Source organism: Haliotis asinina, chromosome 15, assembly GCF_037392515.1.
Source record: "Haliotis asinina isolate JCU_RB_2024 chromosome 15, JCU_Hal_asi_v2, whole genome shotgun sequence".
NCBI classification, from domain to species: Eukaryota; Metazoa; Mollusca; class Gastropoda; order Lepetellida; family Haliotidae; genus Haliotis; species Haliotis asinina.
In genome coordinates, this window is record NC_090294.1 from 37,207,547 (window position 1) to 37,228,866 (window position 21,320).

The 21,320-nt window shown below is 39.4% G+C and overlaps 1 protein-coding gene across 4 annotated transcripts in view; it reads right to left on the minus strand.

The window, feature by feature from the left end:
- Positions 1 to 8,577: 8,577 nt before the first annotated feature.
- The window catches only part of LOC137265185 (uncharacterized), a 124,929-nt gene continuing 112,186 nt past the window's right edge, over positions 8,578 to 21,320 (minus strand). For all 4 annotated transcript variants that reach the window (XM_067800528.1, XM_067800525.1, XM_067800526.1 and 1 more), the window contains 11 exons: positions 20,768 to 21,106; positions 19,942 to 20,253; positions 19,208 to 19,346; positions 17,555 to 17,712; positions 16,888 to 17,005; positions 15,688 to 15,827; positions 14,930 to 15,056; positions 13,614 to 13,768; positions 12,440 to 12,554; positions 11,386 to 11,522; positions 8,578 to 9,963 (listed from right to left, as the gene is read on the minus strand). In XM_067800528.1, coding sequence (XP_067656629.1) covers positions 11,387 to 11,522; positions 12,440 to 12,554; positions 13,614 to 13,768; positions 14,930 to 15,056; positions 15,688 to 15,827; positions 16,888 to 17,005; positions 17,555 to 17,712; positions 19,208 to 19,346; positions 19,942 to 20,253; positions 20,768 to 21,106 — 1,739 coding nt within the window. In that variant the 3' untranslated portion in view covers positions 8,578 to 9,963; position 11,386. The remainder of the gene's footprint in view (positions 9,964 to 11,385; positions 11,523 to 12,439; positions 12,555 to 13,613; positions 13,769 to 14,929; positions 15,057 to 15,687; positions 15,828 to 16,887; positions 17,006 to 17,554; positions 17,713 to 19,207; positions 19,347 to 19,941; positions 20,254 to 20,767; positions 21,107 to 21,320) is intronic.

Here is a 21,320-nt window from a genome sequence, read left to right on the forward strand (position 1 = left end):
ATTCATGTCCCAGTTCATTTATAACTTTGAGGTTACACTCAAACACGGTTTTGAATATCATATTTAACTTACGCTAGATTTTGTTCAATACAAGCGTTCATGTTCATGAATGATCAAATATAATGTAAATTTTTAATGATTTACTGAGACAGACATCAGGTATTGAACAGCCATGTCAATATTTATTGAGCTATACTGTAACTTATAATTATTATTATGAACAGCTATGTGTCACTTCGTTATCTAGTTCCCAGTTTGATATGACTGTTTGAGTGGTGCTTGATACAACCGATGTTTGATGATAGTAATGATGATGATGGTGGTGATGATGTCGAAGTGTTTGTTTAATATTCAATCGGTGATTTATGACGCCAATGATGATGATGATGATGATGATGATGATGATTGTGATGATGATGGCGGTAATGTTGATATTGTGTTGTTTTATACGATCCATCGTTGATGATGATGATGATGTTTATGATGATGATGATGATTATGATGATGATGATGATGATGATGATGATGATGATGATGAGATCAACGACGATCAAAACAGTTTACCGAGCTTGTGTGCAGCCTGTGACTGACATGTCCACTTCTCGCTTTCATTGTTTCTGTAACTGTTGATATTATACATTTGAATGATGCAATAAAAGTATTATTTATTTATCAGTCATACCTCGTTGTCTTTCTGTTTCTATTACAGTATTATGGACGAGGGGAATTCAGGATCCGAACTGGTCCCAAGCAAACCATAACAGATTAATCTTAGTGTTAGTGGTCATGATCGATGACTGCATGCCATCGTCACTCAACGGCATCAGTCACTGGATTGTCTGGTCTCGTCTCATTATTTGTCATATTGTATACTGATAAATGCGGCACAAAAGATAATGGACAGATATTATACAGACTGTTGCTTGGAAACGGTTGATGCTCTCACAAGAATGAAAACGTTTCATATGTTTCCTTGTGTTGGGATTCCGCGGTGGGGTAGTCTAGCGGTTAAGGCACTCGCTCGCTGTGTCGAACTCCCGAGTTCGACTTAAAACGTGAGTAATGTATGCGAAGTTCATTTGTGATGTCTTCGCCGTGATAATGCTTGAATATTGCGTAAGACTTGACTCACTCATTTACAAAACAAACCAGAGAAACAAATATCCAGTTTACGGGCCTTTGTTCATTGACTTACGGCTGTTGTTGGCAGCGATTAATCATTCAATCTTTCACTCCGACTGGATACTCGATCCATTTGAATATTTCATCTCTGCCATAACATCGCCTTTGAAAACAAAATGATTGTACCTCAAATAGAAACCACTGTGGGTGAAGAAAAAAATGGCGCTCAGAAATGAAATGAGACATAATAAATTCATGGCGCAAGAACGGCGCAGCATTAGGGGTTTCATCGGTTGTTTTCGTGTATGATCTGCTTGTTTGACTGTTTCATCCACTCGGACGGGGAATTCACAAGCCTCACTTCTGATTGTCTGGGGCGGTGGGGTAGCTTTGTGGCTGAAGCGTCGGCTTGTCAGGCCAAAGGGACCCGGGTTTCGATTCCCCACATGAGTACAATGTATGAAGAACATTTCTAGTGTCCCCCACCTTGATATTTGTTGGAATATTGCGTTAATGAAACATATAACTCATTGGTTCTTATCTTTCCTCGAGTGGTACAACTACATGACGTATATCTATATTACTATTGATAATTTGACATTCCAAGATACCATTTCCCATTCGCAGACACGACACACTATAATTGAAATACTATTCAGAGGGACCGTATATGTATTACGCACTCACTCACTCACTCGCAGATATGGAAGCGGTACAGTCAACACCTTCTAATTTGGATAACCGCCACTGCATCGTCAGAGGAAAAAAGTCAAAATACCCAATTACACTCTTGATTGAGTGAGTAGACTTTTACGCCGCTTTAAGCAGTATTCCAGCAATTTCACGGCTGGACCAGAAATGGTCTTCACACAATGTACCAGTTTTGGGTGTCGAACCCAGGTCTTTGGCGTGATGTTCAGACATTTAGCCAAAAGGTGTCCCCACCGCCCCACTATAGATAAAATTTGGTACGACCCACAGTTATTCATTGTACACGACGGTAACATGAAGACGTTAGTTGGTATCAACAGAGACCGTATAAATATACTCGGTCTGGTATATGGTCTCTGGTATAAGGAGCCCTTCCTCGACTTCTGTTTAAGCAACACCTGCCTTGCTCGACTACGTATTTCGTTCGTCCATGCATAGCGACGGCAAGTTCAAATAACATTTACAAAATAACACGGTCTCTGGTCGTCACCTGTCGCCTACAGATACACGCCTACCATCTGTTACAGAATGCAGGAACAAACCATCAGACGGAATAAATATCTGGAGTTTGAAATAGGTGCAGCGCTTGTTAACCTATCCATTGATTGATTGTAGAGGTTCTCTATTCTCCTTCTTTCTACTTTCAAACATGCCTGAGCTCAGTGAATTGTCGGTGTGAGCTAAGGATGGGTTACGTGCGGAAATATGTTATGACGAAGGAACGCTATTGTGTTTCGTTACAACTTGTGTCCTGCTGTAGAGGGTGAGTGAGTGTGTTGAGTTTTACTTTTAGCAATAACCTAGCAATGTCATGGCGGGAGACATCTGAAATGGACTTCGCACATTGTATGTAGATGGGGAATCGAACATGAGCGTTTGGTTTGACAAGCGAACGCTTTAACCACTGGGATACCCTACTGCTGCGCTGGTGTATATTTTATCAGGCAATCATAGCTGTAAAATAAAACCATATATATTTTTTAAACTGTACCCGTGTAGATCCAGTCAAGAATTGGTCTTCAGTAACCCATGCGTGTTGTAAGAGGCGACTAAAGAGATCATGTGGTCAGGCTCGCTGATTTCGTTGACACATGCCATCGCATCCCAACTGCGCGATACTCATGCTGTTGATCACTGGAGTGTCTGGTAAATGCTCGATTATTTACACACCGCCGCCATATGGCTGCCATATTGCTGAGTGCGCCGTTAAACGACAACTAAACCAAACAACATCATAGTAAACTGATGTACAAACGAAAGTATACACCTGGTGTTTGGAGAATATTTTTTCAAAACGACAACAATGTAGATAGTTTTAAAAGAATTTCCGTTGCGACTTAAAAGTCACGAACATTTTCCAAGCGCCATGGGAGTACGTACTTTTTGCAAGTCAGCATACATTAGCGTTACGGTTTTGAGTTTCACGTTAACAGTTGTGTTGAATGAATGAATGAATGAATGAATGAATGAATGACGAATTTCAACACAAGGTCTTCCGTATGAAAGTCATGCATATGATTATTGGTTGACAGTGAAATATTATGTGAACATTTGTCGAAAAGAACGTATTGTAAAGTTCAAAAATAGCAGTTCTTTTCAAATGCAGAACGAGAATGAAAACAAATCATGGATGATATATTAAATAATAATAAAAATCCATACAACGTGTCATGTATTCACCTGTTAATCAGTATGACATTATAGACGTAGGATTTAGGAATCGGGTTCTACCTGTGTGCCAACTAGGTCAACGTGTGACGTTTTCTGTGATTTTGTGCGTGAGTATAAGCCATGATCTTAAACTCCCCTTAGCAAAGTTCCGGGGGACACCAAAATAAACTTCACACATTGCCACCCCTACCCTCTTCTTAAAACCAGAGATCAGATATTAAGGCAAATTCTAAAATGCTTCGGTGAAAGATCAAAGGCGCCGGCGCGTCCTCGTGCTTTAACGATATAATAGTTCAGGGCGAAAGTGTGCTTTATTACACTATACATGGTGGTAGAACGCATACACAAATCTCAAACGCATATGACATATACACGCAACAAACTCTCTCTCTCTCTCTCTCTCTCTCCCCCCCCTCTCTCTCACACACACACATGCACACACACATACACGCACACACACATGAACACTCGCATTCCTTGCTTGTATCGAACATGTATCCTTTTGTCACACCCACGAACCAGGTGTATTTTGGGGAGTGTTCCCGTCCTGTTCAAGATACGCTGAAAGATAACACAGAACCGCAATAATTGCACAAGCGAACGGGATGGTTTGGGTTTGCACAACTCACAGTTCGCCATTGTTGTCAGATCCCCCGCAGTTTGAAATCAGTGTGAAGTTTACCATTCGAACCGACATTAGAACGATGGTAGCCGTCACGTACGTCCAATCACTATCGAAAAATGTACGTTGAGATAGTATGAGGTTAAGTTCAGATGCTGACGAAAAGAATTACTGTAAAAGAAGTTAACAACTGTTAACAAAAAATGAGGGATTGATAGCAAACACAAACGTTAAACATGCCCATTTAGCCAGCGAACATTAAAAATGTAGTTCATGCTGTATTGACCTTCAAGTGTAAACGACTTCGCAAAGTCAAAAAGCTGATAAAAGAATCACAAAAGGTTAAGGCGACTATGCTTGTCGTAAGAGGCGACTAACGGGATCGGGTGGTCAGGCTCGCTGACTTGGTTGACACATGTCATCGGTTCCCAATTGCGCAGATCGATGCTCATGTTGTTGATCACTGGATTGTCTGGTCCAGACTCGATTATTTACAGACCGTCGCCATATAGCTGGAATATTGCTAAGTGCGACGTAAAACTAAACTCACTCACTCACTCACAAAAGGTTATACACACAATAACCTTCAATAATAAAATTTGCGTTTTTTCAAAGCTATGAAACCACGAGACAGAGAAATGGCTGCCAGCAGTTCGGAACAAGCAATTGTTGAAATGAAAGTCCGACTTGATTCCGTGGAGTCAAATGGAGTTTTTCAAATAAGGCCTTACACATTACTATAAGGCCAAGCTATAAGCTATCCAACACATCTGCCTACGTGAGTCAACTATCCACGCCCACCTTCGTACATCAGACAACTATCCACGCCCATCTTCGTACACCAGTCAACTATCCGCAAACATCTACCTACGTCAGTCCACTATCCACACAAATCAGTCAGCTATCGACAAACATCTGCCTACAACAGTCAACTATTGACACACATGTGCCTGCATCAGTCCACTATCCACACGCATCAGTCACCTATCCACACCCATCTTCGTGCATCAGTCAATAATCCGCGTCCATCCTCCTACATCGGCCTTCCACGTACGCCCTCCATATGTGAAAAGCATAATAGTTCAGCTCAGTCAACTATCCACACACATCTACTTACATCAGTCCATTATCCATCCACATCTACCTACATCAGTCCACTATAAAAAAAACCATCTTCCTACATCAGTCAGCTATCCACGCCCATCTTTGTACATCAGTCAACTATCCACACTCATATGCCTATTTCAGTCCACTATTCACACACATCTACCTACAGCAGTAAACTATCCACACACATCTGCCTACATCAGTCAACAATCCAAGACCATCTTCCTACATCTGCCATCCACGTACACCCTCCATATGCGACAAGCATAATAGTTCAGCAGGAAGAGAGTCTCCATTTGTGACATTCAAAACAGGTTTCAGTGTAATCAACATTAGAACCATATACCACAGCGTGTTCGATGAGGTGGAGTGGCGATGCTCTCCCCGTTGTATGAGGTAACCACATCTGCAACTGTTGCTGAAAGATAATCTTTGTTCAGAGGATTACGATTATGTGAAAATGTTCGTGCATTCTCTTGTTCCAAAATTGGATCCAGGATCTTCACAATTTAGGTGCCACTCCCAAATCCATCGAAGTTAGGAACCTCCTTCTTCTGTGACTTTAGTTTAAAGCCACGTTTACCAATGTTGTTTCTTTATCTCTGTCCATGTAGACGCCATGTCTCTGACGTCATTTGGCCGTGACTATTTACTTCCTTGGAGGATTAACAGTTTCTGTAAACACTACTGGGTAGAGACCAGTTATCGCCAACACCTGGCTGTTAGCGCTTGAGCAGACAGTTTTACTGTGTACTTCCGTCGCATTTCACACATTGATACATCTAAGAAACGATAGGTTACAAGGGTTAAAATTACTGTATTTTACGTTGTAGACGTTACAAATATGAATCCCTCGGAAGACGAGACCCAAACACGTCGGGGCATGTCACGTGACCATTAGTGTGTTGACATGAAATTTCATAAACGATGAGAATTGAATGAAAATCATCCAGGCAGTGTTGTGAATCTATGACTTGACAATTCAGTCCGTAAAAACTGCAGATTTTGATTTGTCTGAACATACCCATGATGCCAACATTCAATCACTTAACTTTGAATTGACCCAAACGTCCATCTCCGTTTTATGAACTCGACAGATACCATGCAGACGATACTGACAAAACACAACTGTCAATCTTCACCTTTATCTTTTCTTAATTTTCCCCCGAGAATACAAACATTGCGGAAATTGCAAACTACTACTCGAAATGTCAACTTTCACAAGTTGAACCCCACTGTGACATCTCCAAATTTTTCCATCAGCTTATATCAGCATCCATCAACAATCACAGTGAGAGCGAGTTTTGTTCTTTTAAATTTCTTTTTTTTTTCAACAAATTTCAATTATGAAATTTCTTCAATGTGTCAAGGTTTGAAACACAATAGTTTTATTACCAAGTTTATGTCAAATTAGGTGAATAACACAAAAAAATCAGAAATGACGATAATTGGTCTTGTTAGTTATAGGGAAAGCACTATATACACTGCCGCGCTTCCTGTTGACCGTGTTTCGGAGAAACGACTGAGTGAGTGAGTTTGGTTTTACGCCGGGCCGCTCTTAACTGTATTCCAACAATATCACGGCGGGTGATACCAAAGGTGGGCTTCACACATTGCATCCATGTGGGGAATCGAACCAGGGTCTTCGCCTTGACGAGCCCATGCATTAACCACTAGGCTACCCCACCGCCCCCCGGGGCGAAATGGTTCAAGTAGCGACATTGCGAAGCCGTCACCAGGCAACCGAGGAATGTGATCAGAACACAAAGCTTGTCCACCGAACCATCTGATCCACACCAAATGCGTACGTGGGAATCGAAAGTGAGACAAAACAGACGCAGTTGACGCAGTACCCACGAGCCTTTCACCTGATGGCTTGTACAAGTCAGTTGTACTAGTAGCCTGCAAAACGTCCAAAAGCAATAAATTTGATCTCACAAAATGTTATCACCTCAAATCTTGTTTTACTGTTAAAACCGATCTCGCTTCACAAGGGTGTATTGAGAGATTTAAGACTATCAGTAAACGTGTATACCAGAATTATTTCTGAAATGGGCACCTTTGAATATGGGTATCCATTGGCCACAATAAAGTAGATCTAATCTTTCCACAACTGTACATGTTTCCTTTCATTCTTATTTTGACCAAGGTCTTTCCGGGTCTGTTTTAACCACGTGAACGTTTCACAAGACCATATCGTCGAGGCAATCTAGGAACCTGTTCACATACTTCCAATGAAGATGCTATCACCTGGAGCTAACCTTGCGTGAAAGTTCATGAGGCATATATCCCACAGTGTGGGTGTTTTTAAAACCGGACACAGACATACTACTGTTAATGATCCTTAATGCTGCGGCTAGATGTTTACCTGCAACTGGGAACGGATGTTTCTATGAAAATCTTTAAGACGAGGACAAATATGGACCTCATTTCTTCACTTTACCGAAACGGATCGGTGTATGAATTGTGGATCGGTTTTAACGAAATACATACACACACACACTAAAGACAGATTTGCAATGTTGAAGAAACTATTAATATCAGAGCAGGCTGGTCGTTCAGCATTTAATCCAATTTATCCGAAACTGAACTGTCCAATCACGTCTACTCTTGAAGAACCAACACCAAAATTCACAGCAGTTGAAAGAAGGGACTGAATGACTACCATATCAAGGGCTGAGCAGAAAATCTAATGGTATCAGGCGACCAGGCTCGCTGACGTTGTTGACACGTCATCGGTTACCAGCTGCGCAGGTCGATGCACATGCTGTTGTTCAGTGGATTTTCTGGTTTATTTGCAGACTGCTGCCTTACAGTCTGCAGGATTGGTAGCTCCGTACTAGGACTTAGATGGTCTCCTTGACGAAGTAGTACAATTTGAGTGATTTGAAAATCACCGGTCGAGTTTTATTTCTTGCTGCTATTACCGATGTATTCTGTGTTCTGTTCTGTACCTGTAATACTTCAGTGGCGTAAAGTTTCATCCATTCATCTCATTTCCACAAGTCCCTAATCCATTAATTTTGGATGTGTCTTTCTATTACATCAGGAAGTGCACAGCACCTGTTCACCTGAGTCTAGTTTTACTCTGTATTTGGAGATAATTCAGCTATATGACCCCAGTCTGGACCAGACAATCCAGTGATCAAAAGCATGAGTATCGATCTACGCAAATGGGATAGTAGCCTTATGTCAACCAAGCACCTCTTGCAACAAACACGGGTTACTGAAGATCAGTTATAACCGGGTCCATATTCACTTTAAAGTGACACCTTACTGGACACTGTCACATGTTCAACTTGATATAATTAAGATCAGAAGGCAAACATGAAATAACACAGACGAGTGTGTAAAACTATTGTTTATTGTATAAAAAAATATATATAAAAGTTTGATCTGATTTGTACAATACTTTCTCAAAGAATAGATTCACCGATCATATATCTTTTTCATTTTATACCCGGCTATTAAGTCATCCAAATAGAAACTAAAATCTGCATCAATTTATGTACAATAACTTTATCACACTACGTAACAACATTAGAAATGTGAATGCATTAAACTACTTTAAGACACTTTACAACCTTCTGGGTAATTGTTCAGTAAAAAGCTGCCTGGATTCACCCATCCATTGACCAGCAACATGGGTTAAACACAAAAAAGACCAAAATTAACGCGACCAATTATTGGAGCTCATCAGCTTAAACCTTACAGCAATGAAAATAATTCAGATCGAAACCATCACATTGCCAAAACTGGCACAAGCTACCGAGGTAAAAGACACAATTTTGCATCTGAGTAATTGGTGTAAAACTTCTGGATTGTCGATGTTCTCATTTCAACAGCACTAACATGACACAAACTGTACATAGGTGAAGTTAATGGATTTCAAATGGGTAAAAATTGAGGAAAGCGTTTCCTCATATATGACCTGAAAACATGAAACATCTACAGAATTTAAAAAAAATGTGAACTTGAACATGACACCTGGACATAAAAGAACACAGTCATCTTTTACATTTACACTTGTGTCCAATCCCCTGACCACATATATAAAATCACAAACCCACCTTGTATGAAATCATTATCACAAATTTAACACATAAATCACTGTATTACCATAGTAACACATAAATCACTGTATTGCCATAGTAACACATAAATCACTGTATTGCCATAGTAACACATAAATCACTGTATTGCCATAGTAACACATAAATCACTGTATTGCCATAGTAACACATAAATCACTGTATTGCCATAGTAACACATAAATCACTGTATTGCCATAGTAACACATAAATCACTGTATTGCCATAGTAACACATAAATCACTGTATCATCGTTTTAAGACATATCTGAATTTGCCATGGTAACATAAATGGCTGTATCCCCATGGTAACTCATAATCAGTGCATCAATATTGTAACACATAATCACTGTGTTGCCATGGTAACATTAAGAATCATCGTTTCACTATTGTAAGCAATTATTAATTCTTGTTTTCATGACAATAAATGTGTTTCAGTAAGACATCAGAAGATTCAGTCAGTAAGAGAATGCTGGGTTAGGGATAACTGGATTGGAATGTTGTTTTATCACAAATATCTCAAGTGTGGTTTATGGAACTGCGCTTTCTGTATATACAATAATGCTAGTCTATACAATTATGCAAAGATCACTTTCAACTGTGTTTCTTTGTGGAGATTCCTCTTGAAGTGGGATTTGTCCTGGAACAGAAACAATGTGTGAGAATTTTAAACATACCATGGTGGCAACAAACATGCAGAAAGAACACTGACAGATATGAAATGTATTTTTGGTCTGAACTCAATATATTAGTTGCAATGCATATGATAATGAGTAATACTAACCAACCATATCAGGGTCAGTGTAAGCACATTATTCTGTAATTTAAATTTCTACTGCTTCAGTGGCTGTATTCATTTCAACAGAGTTTGAACCCTTGGATATTTGAAGAGCATGAAAGCCTCTACACTACTCAAACACCTGGAACCACTCGGTGATAATCTGACTCGCTGGGCTGAGACTAATTAGCGTTAATCACACTTGATTTCCATGGTAGGTTTTGGGCATGACTTTTGGTGGCTTGTACATTTAAATTTTATTAATATATGCATGTATTCTTGCTATATAAGAGATGAGACAAATCTAAACAAATTCTCTCTCATATCATTGTGTGAGGTTTATTTTTTTAAAACATGTATGACAATGACACATTGTAAATATGAATTTACTTACATACATTATATCCTTCTATAAAATTAGCATTTTTGCTGATACACTCCTTGTGTATGGATTATTTTTGATACTGTTATGCTAGTCTGTGATTAACATAGAGCACATTCATAGCTTGGTCCTTTGTTCCATATAGATTTCATGCAGAAAACATAAATGACCTTACACACATACATATACAAAATGTATACTGCGTATCCCTCGTACAGACGTAAATAATAATTTCACGTGAAAATGTTTAGAGTTCAGTGTAGTGGCTGGTCACTTGTTTTCTATGACCAATCGTATCATGAGATACCCATCACAGAGGAAAAGACAGGTGATGGGGCATGGGCGAAATTGCTGAAGTGTATGGTCCAATACCCATGCTTCAAACAGTTCAAAATTAACATTGAGGTGTTCGGTAAGATATATATGTTGTTCACTGGTCCCTTGGGGACATGGGTTTAGGTGCCTTTGAAATTAGTTTATGTTCCCTGAACCCCTCTGGACCAGTGAACAACTTATAGCAATAATCTGTAAAAGAAACACCCCTTACAAAGTATTGATATACTGCAGATTACTTTGCTCAAACTTGGCAGAAAATTTAAAACTGGTTGGCAGGTCACTTAAGTTGCTTTTTTTGTATTTTTTAAGAAATGCAACTGAGTTAGAAATTCTGAAACCTCCATGAAATTTTGGGTAAGATTGCCCTGAAAATCATGGCCTGGATATTCACTTATAAATAATCTCAAGTAATCACCGACATTTACCATTATAGGTCAAGTATCCTTAACAATACTGACCATAGTTTCTCCAGATATATCCTCACCAATATGACCACTGCTTGCTATCAATTATTTCTTATATGTACATAAGTCACATCATTTTTTTTTTACATGTGGGAGTCTTACTTTATTTGGGACATTTTGACACATCCAATCCGACTTGCTTCAGAGCAATGTCACTGGTCACTTTTCTGACTCCATCTTCATTGCATTTCTTAGCAGACAGTGCTGACAGGGTGCAGTTGGTGATGGAGCTCCATGTACTGGAAAAAAAATCATTGGTAGTTATCAGAGGATTTCATCAAGACTAGTTAACACCTTGGGGTCATGGAATCTGAGTGAATGAGTTTAGATTTGCACTATTTATAGCAATATTTCAGTAATACCATTGTGGGAGAACCAGAAATGGACTTCAATGATGACATCTGGAAAGTGTTTTTATCATTTCAACCATCCTTGACCTTTGATCAAGTAGCTTCTTATATCAGTTTTTATTGATGACCGGCTAAATCTAGACTCACAGATAAATTACTCAGGCAAAGATTCAAGATATACCTATGGTATTTGACATCCACTATCAATACAATAGCTTTGGGTGATGATTGGTTATGATTCCAAAAAGGTATAGGCTGTCTCTCATGCTTAAGAGTGTTATCTTGTTGTTTAGTGCTGCACTCAGCAATATTCCAGCAATATTGGTGGCCTGTACATAATCATATCCGGACCAGACAATCCAGTTATCAACAGCACATCAGCATCAAACTATGCATGCAGGATATAACCATGTCAGCGAGCCTGACCATTTGATCCTTTAAGTTGCCTCCTACAACAAGCATGGATCTCTGCATGAACACCAATTCTAACCCAGATGTTCATGGGTACTATAAGAGAGGGTTAAACTTACATCTGATGAGTGTTTTATTGATCCTGATGAGTTGCAAATTATTGTTGTGAAGCAGAAAACATACAAAAAAGGTGAGCGGGTATGGTTTCAGGCCACTTTTAGCAATATTCCAACAGTGTTATTTCAGGGGACACCACAAATGGGCTTTGCACATTGTATCCAAGTGGGGATCTGACCCCATGATGAGCAAATGCATTAAACCCCAAGGCTACCCCATCACCTCTGTAATGACAGAAGGAGCCATGGAAACTTAATCGAATATCCGTGGATCATTACCTGCACTTTTCATCCAATGACAAAGCAGCAAACTGTTCAGGTGTTCCAGGTGAGCAGGAGATCAGTTGGCAGGTGAGAATGTCTGCATCTTCACAAACACCACTGACAGTCATGCCTTTGGAAACAGAAACATACATATGACATATGAATGGGTAAGTTTATAAAAAAAACAAAAACAAAAGAAATTAAAGGTTTCTCAGGCATGTATGTTTAAAAAGTGACAGAGGCGGTAGTCCATAACATTTTTGGTAGAAAAAGGAGGAGGAACAAATACAGCTTGGGAAGCTTAGCATGTGTTGTTGTAGACTCAGACACACTCATTCTTAAAGTCACTCATTAGCCTAATGATATATGACAGAGAGGACAGAGAATCCTTCTTGCAGCATGGCACTGAACATTTATCATGAATATTTACTTATCATGAATATTTACTTATCATGAATATTCATATCTAGTATTCAAACAGGGGAAATATCCAAGGTGTTATGCATTTGTGTCCCATCTTATCCAAAACATTTGTGACATATTTGGTTTAGTTTGAGGTATATTTTTCAAAATGTGGTTCTTCTGGCACTTGCCTACTTCAGCTGTGTCCAAAGCCCTAGCATTAATTACAAGCAAATTGTAGCAGAAATAGGGAGAATATGACGCAGTGAAGGAGCAGAAGGGTATTATTCCATATGGAATACCTACAGAGCTACCTCCCCAACTTCATTCACCCACTATGCCACTATGCCACTATGACAGTTATGACAAATGAACTCCAACGTGTACATGATAAAATTAGGCAATATGGTATTCCTTTTAATTTCTACTTATTCTTGCTCCTTCTTTCTGTTAAACCGATAGCTGGCAGGGGGAATGGAGGCAAAGAACGATCTGAATACCATGAGTGGTGCTTAAAATGTTGAATAAAAAATTATTATATAATAATTATTAAACAAGGAGTAAGAAATGTGAGAGCACACACAAGTCAGGAAGTGGGAGTGTAAATTTGATGGTGGTGATATCTTATTTTGACACGAAAAGCATACTTAGAAGGAAAGCGAGGGAAGTACATTGCTAACCTTTGCTTGCTTCACTCGCATATAAGACTGGTCATATTCTGTGCAACCCCATTTGTGCTACAGTTTGCCTGTGCATTGATCCTCAGCCATTTCACAAGCCAACCTACCATCACATTTCTCTGATGAATTTTCAAGTCCAAGCCAGTTCTTTGTGAACTCTTGATTATAGCGGAAAGTCACCATAATTTCATCACTGCCGCAGAGCTGCTTTCCATTTTCACACATTGCAGTTGACAGACATTTTGATACTTTCAACAGTTCACTGCAAAGAGTAAGACATATATGAAGACATCAGAAGCTCATATGGAAATTACACATCCTTGCTTGAGTGAAACAACAGGCCATGAATACCACCTCAGTCACATGACCACCTCAGTGTTTAGTGATTAAATGAAAAAAGCTTCATGGGAGTACTACATTCTAAGCCATACATAGCTTGAATCTTTCTTTGGTTTGGCCAATGTGACAGGAGTTAACCAAACAATCTAACTAGATGCTGGTGAGCTTACTTCAATGATATGTCAAAGATGCCTGTCAATCCAAGACAGATTGTACTTTAGTAATATATCATAGATGCTCGTCAGTCAAAGACAGATCTTACATCAGTAATGTACCCATGTGAGGAATCGGAGCAATATCACAGCAGGGTATACCAGAAGTGGACTCCATCTACTGTACCCATGTGAGGAATCGGAGCAATATCACAGCGGGGTATACCAGAAGTGGACTCCACCTACTGTACCCATGTGAGGAATCGGAGCAATATCACAGCAGAGTATACCAGAAGTGGACTCCACCTACTGTACCCATGTGAGGAATCGGAGCAATATCACAGCAGGGTATACCAGAAGTGGACTCCACCTACTGTACCCATGTGAGGAATTGGAGCAATATCACAGCAGGGTATACCAGAAGTGGACTCCACCTACTGTACCCATGTGAGGAATCGGAGCAATATCACAGCGGGGTATACCAAAAGTGGACTCCACCTACTGTACCCATGTGAGGAATTGGAGCAATATCACAGCAGGGTATACCAGAAGTGGACTCCACCTACTGTACCCATGTGAGGAATCGGAGCAATATCACAGCAGGGTATACCAGAAGTGGACTCCACCTACTGTACCCATGTGAGGAATCGGAGCAATATCACAGCGGGGTATACCAGAAGTGGACTCCACCTACTGTACCCATGTGAGGAATCGGAGCAATATCACAGCGGGTTATACCAGAAGTGGACTCCACCTACTGTACCCATGTGAGGAATCAGAACCATATCTTTGGCATGATCAACAAACGGTTTAATAACTGGACTACCCCACAACCCCGTGGAGCACCTGAAGTGATAAAGGTCTTAGATGGGTCCCATGTTACTGAAATCAGTATACTGTACAATGTGTATGCTGTACAAGGGTATACTCACTTGCAGTCGGGTGATTTCTGCATCGCTGTGATCGCATCGCTACAGTTCTGTTCAAAGTTCCTGAAGTTTCTTACATCAGAGCAGTAATCAACTTTACTGGGAGTTGTAGGTGCAGTTGTGTTGCCCTCTGCCAAATTTGTTGACATACATTACATGAATATAAAACACAAGCACAAAAATAATATAGCAGTATCATATGAAACAGGCCCATTTTAATGTTAGTGAGTATGTTCTTTGCCACTGTTAGCAATATTCCAGCAATATCAAGGCAGGGGACACCACAAGTGAGCTTAACACATTGTACACAAGGGGAATTGAACCCAGGTCTTCGGCGTACCCAGCGATTGCTTTAAGCACTATGCTTTCTCACCACCCAAATTTTATAGGTCCATAATATTGATAATAGACACATATATGTTATAATGAACCAGTCAACTTATCCTCCAAACATTGATGACAACCAATGTGTTAAGAATGGGCTTAAGAAGTTCTAAGGGCTACAAACGGTTAGGGAATAGCCACCTTGGTCCTAAAAACACAAAGCCTTAGGATGCTTTTACAGAAATATTGCATAGTGACCACATTCCTAACAAAAGAAGAAAGTCAGCTTAACCATAAAATGTAACAACATTTGTGCAATTCCTTCAGTCATGATGGGCAGAGATTGTAATTTGTGTATTAGAAAACTGCCCTACTAGGCATTGTTTGGGGTCAAAACCCAAGTTTTTTATATAAACACCTGGATATAGAAAACTGACCTGTTGGGCATTGTTTGGGGTCGAATCCCAAATGTGCTATCGAAACCTGGGTCATGATAAATGCCACTTCCTCCATGTTGCAGCTCTGTCCATGGTCCATCATCATTTTCTGAAGGCATGGCCTCATGTTGAACAGGTAACTGAAATAAGGAATTCAATGTCAGTATCTGTGTAAGAATCAGATGAAACTCAAGATTTGGATGACCACAACACAATTTTACAATGGTTATTCAGCAACATTCTAGTAGTATCACGGTAGGGGACACAGAAATTGGCTTCATACGGTGGACCCATGTGGGGAATCGAACCTGGTTCTCCAGTCTGACAAGTGAACACTTAACAACTGAGCTATACTGCCACCAGACATATATACTATGCTGGAAATGTTCCAGCATTTACATGGATCAGTCAATACAGTTGGCTAAAAATATCGAAAATAATGTCAATAGGAAAAATTACTAATCATTACTGACATGAAAATAGTGTCATTGATCGTATCATACTGAAACTTTTGTGATAGAATTAAATGATAATTTACTCAAATAATACACAAACTTAGTATTCTAATGACAGAATTATGCTAAGACCTTGTTTTGATGTAAACCATGCAGAGACGTATCACTACTCATTAGCGTGACATATGCTTTTTTATTCCAGATATGTTTTGGACATTTTTACTGATAATTACTGATAACTGATTGACATTTAGCTAAAAAATATTAATTGATATCTATAAGATCCATGTCGATATCTAGTCCGGCCCAACAATACTTCGTAGATTCACATTGAAAATCCTTTGTAACATGACAGAGCCTGCAAGAAGCAAATGTAATGAGGTCATCAGGGTCATCAGAGTGAGTTGCACCACACTCCGTAGTTTTCCAGCAATATGGCGGCACTCTGTATATAATAAAGTCTGGACCAGACAATCCAGTGATCAACAACATAATCATCGATCTGTGCAACTGAGAACCGTGACCAAGTCAACAAGCCTGACCACCAGGTCCCATTAGTCGCCTCTTATGACAAGAGGAGTCACCTTTTATGGCACCTTTATGTATGGGTTGCTGAAGGCTTATCCTGTCCCAAACCTTCACTGGTCTTAGGTCTTCTGAATCATAAACAAATAAGAACCATGGGATTTAAATTGTTATGGGCATGAGTGCTTGAACCAAGGATGACCAGTGTCACTATACCTACCTGCACTTAGCAGGCTCATCAAGTTTCATGAATTCCTCCTGAGACCCAGAGGCACATTTCCCCAGGAAGCAGAGGGCAGCACTAACATCTTCACACAAACTGTGAGGGGCGGACATACCTGATAAAGATGTTGAAGCAGACTTGGTACATTCTTGTTCGTTTTTTTGTTTGTTTGTTGCAAAAGCACACTCAACAATCGATATTCCAGCTATTTGATTAATCCAAGTACCAGTATAAAGATAAGCATATCAGAGTTTGCACCTTCAAAACATCAAATTCTGAATGTTTGTATATTTTTCATATAACATCCCATCAAGCAGTACTCCAACTATCCGTAAACAATCTTGTCTGGACCACACAATCCAGGGATCAACAGCATGCGAACTGATCTACATAATTGGGATACAATGACATACGTCAACCAAGGACATTCATGGGTTGATTAAGACCAAGTGTATAACAGATGTTCACAGGTTTTCTTTTTTGTTTGGTACAGTTTATATCACAACTCAGTGACGGACACTGAGATGGTTCTCAGCATAAAGAGGCAATTGAATTTTCACAACAATTTAGATATTTCAACTGGAGACTGTCTAAAACTTTTAGAGTTTGTTACATTTATTGTGAGCTCACACTGATATTGCACAGGTGAGCTACAAGAACGTACCATCACAGACATCATTTGCATTCTGCAGGCCGAGCCAGTCTCTAGTGGCTTCAGAGTTATATCTGAACGTCATCATGAAGTCTGTAGCAGAACACTTGTAGGATCCAGTCATGGAACACTGTGTACTGGCCAGGCACTCCGCAACCCCCAGGAGATGGCTGTTTAACAGACATCACCATTTTGTCAGCATCCATACACCAAATGTTTCATGCTACACAATATTAAAAGACACCAAAGGTGCGCCATATAAGGTCACTTATATGGCGCTGAATTCCACACCACATTGGCATGCTCTGAGCACACACAACAAAAGATTTCCTCAGATAAACCAAGCTGCCTGGCAACAGAGGCAGTTTTGAACAAACTCACTTAGCAATGGTGAGACCATTTTTTAAGATTTAGGGTTTAGTTTTTTTTCAGTTAGCAGTTCACCTGATTTAAATTTCCAAATTATATGATGAAAATATCAACATCTGTGATGACACTTTCTGATACCACTGCTCACTTAATGATCAGATGTTAGTCATGGCTTAGAAACAGTGAAAATGACTCATAAAAGACCAAAATCAAATATTTCCAAAGATGCAGATAAGCCCTTTCAGTATTCAGAAGTCTTTCGTGAAGGCAGTTCAGTGTTACACTTTTGAAACAAAAGGAAATGTGCATAATTTTTGGAAAGCTTCAAAATATTTGTGTGAACATAATCAGACCTGTTACATTTTTTACGACATGACATATATTTACCTGTAATATACTCGTTCACCTATAATATAGTCATTAACCTGTAATATAGTGAGTACGACAAACTTAAATATAACTCAGGTATAACTCAATTGGATAGTTTTATTGCAGTGTTTTTAACTATAACGACACCCGTAGCAAACTGTTCATTTGTTTGTTGATGAAACATGCTACAGAATACCAGACTCATAGTGACTGCCTGCAGATATTTAAGCCTTGACAGGCCACAATAATGATTGACATCATGAGTGATTTGTTTGTTTGTTGTTTAATGCTGCTTGCACCAATATTTCAGCTCTAAGGCTGAGGTCTGTAAGTAATGAAGTCAAACACTAACTCAGCACCTAAAGTGTCACTAATATCAATAAATATATGGTACAATAAGTGTCTTATGGGAACTGGAACTTTCAAACTGGATAGGATGTATAAGAGTTAACAAAATGTTCAAAGACAGAGATCGTATTAATGAACCACCATTTCTCTTTATCACCTCCCCTAAACACAATACAGTAGTGCGCATAAGGTTGATTGGTCTTGATTTTGACAGTTTTCAAGGACAATATATCAATTAGATATACTGACAATTAATTTTGTCAAAACATTGAGTGCATTTTGCAGAAAAACAAAACAAAAGAACTACATGTTTTTTCTTTATTTTTTGTGCATGAAGAAACATAATAAGGAAAATAAATAATACTAACCAATTAGTTTCGATGATTGCTTGCTTGTAATGAACAAATCATTCTGACCAATCACAACATGAGTGGTGACGCACTCTAAAAAGCTTCATTAATATTTTATCAACACTGACTGACTATGATATATTTCCCAGCTTTTTAAATCATAAATTATGATTACAGTACCACTACTTTTTTTAAAGACTACCTTACCAACCTCAGACAGAACACTTACACGCATGTTTTCTTCTCCTCTTTCTGCATCTTGCTTACTTCATCATCACACGAAGATGCCATGTTTCTCAGAGACTGGAAGGTTGGCGGGCAGCTGGTAGCTGAGGCTACGCTGGTAGCTGGGGCTACGCTGGTTGTTACTGAAAATATGCAAAACAATGGAGAACTAAAAAATTCTACAACAACGATTGTATAGTTAACGTGACTTCTCTTGCTTACTGTCAGTTAAACATATTTCCACAAAAGGACAAGCCAGAATGGTGGCATGCAGGTTAACACTTTCACTTGTCTAGACAAGGGTCGGGATTGAATCCCCATGATGGCTACATGTTCTCGGGCCCATTCTTAATGCGTCAATAAAAAAATGATAAAGTGCCATAAACTTATTTGCATCTTGCAAAAAATATCAACATTTCATTCACCAAGGTCCACAATGTAACCATGAAACACCAATCTCATTTAGTCAATCGATAAGGTTATTTTTTCATTACAGAGAAACATTTAGATATCTGGGAGTCTGTAATTAATTGAGTAACTGTCTGTAATTAACAAAATGTTAGAGGTGTATGTACTTTACTTGTTTAACAATGAAAAATAACAAGCATGGGATTCAAAGCAGTACTTTGTGAAGAATGAGCCAATGAACAAAAGATAAGGTCGTCATCATCATCATCATCTCACCACCACCACCATCATTCACATCAGCATTCGTATCCTCCTCCTCTTCCTCCTCACCTGGTTCACTGCCCTTCTTGTAACAAGACACTGCCACCTCTCTGTTATCCTTGCATGAGGAATCTGTCATCTCTCCAGGACAGTGTTTCAAGGACTTCTCTGAACCAGTGCACATGACATTTCTAAATGACTTGGAGTATCCTGCCGCAGGGAAGCTTGAACTTAGTACTGTCCCACCCTCGTATCCCAATTCAACACATGCGACCATGGCTGATGTTTCTGTAAACCCATCCATGCAGACAGCGCTCCAGCTGTTGCCATTACTGACTACCAAGGTGCCAACAGAATCCAGGCTATTGGGGTACAGGCGCACTGAAAACAGAATTTTTCATCATCATACATAGCTCTGAAACAGTCACAAAAAGGTTAAAATGAAAACCAACATAAACAAGGCTTAAAATTAGGGGCTTTACTCCATTACAAATCAACTACATCTTCTCCAGATATCATGTCAGTGAGTGAGTTTAGTTTTAAGGACTTTAAGCAATATTCCAGAAATATCACAACAGAGAACACCATGAATTGTCTTCACACATTGTACCAATGTGGGGAATCGAACACAGTTCTTTGGCATGATAAGGGAACACTGTAACCACTGGACTACCCATCACCCCTGAGCCAGGAATAATTGTCTACTATAGGTATAGGTGAGAAAAGAAAAGACATGTTTATATTTGGATATTTTTCATATTGAGACAAGCAGTATTGCTTATCCCATTGGTTCAACACAACTTATAACCTCCTGAGAAACTATGGCAGTTAACCGTTTCAGTATTTAATTGGCGAACATGTCTAATTTGAACAACATCAACATAGGACTGCTCACCCTCATGGTAACACTGAACCAGCGCCGGATGACAAGAACGGTTTTCCTTTGATGATATCATACTCCAGTCTGTGATGCAGATGTCGGCCAGCTTCTCCTGGCCACCACAGGTCATGGAGACAGACCAGTAAGTGTCAACACTGCCAGACATTGTAATATTCCCATCGTATCTCTGTCCACCAACAAAGCCTTGATCTAAACTCCTGCACAAGATGGAGGCATCTGTGTTGGCAAAATAACCAGGGACGCATATAGGATGGGTAGAGCCATTTCTGGTGGCCTCAATCTGACCAACTTGGGCATGTCCAGCTGGCTGCTTAGTCAGCTTGTATTGAGCAACTGAAAAGGGAAATATATCTATAAATAAAATAATAAATAACAATACATTTCTATAGCTCCTAATACCCATCAAACAGATGCTTAGGGGAGCAAATAAAGTGATAAAACTGGAACATATATACCAAGAAGCAAAGAATGATAATCTACTGGTACAGACAGAAATAGATGAGCTTTATACTGTGATTTAAAAGTGGCTCTAGTGGTTGTATTTCTG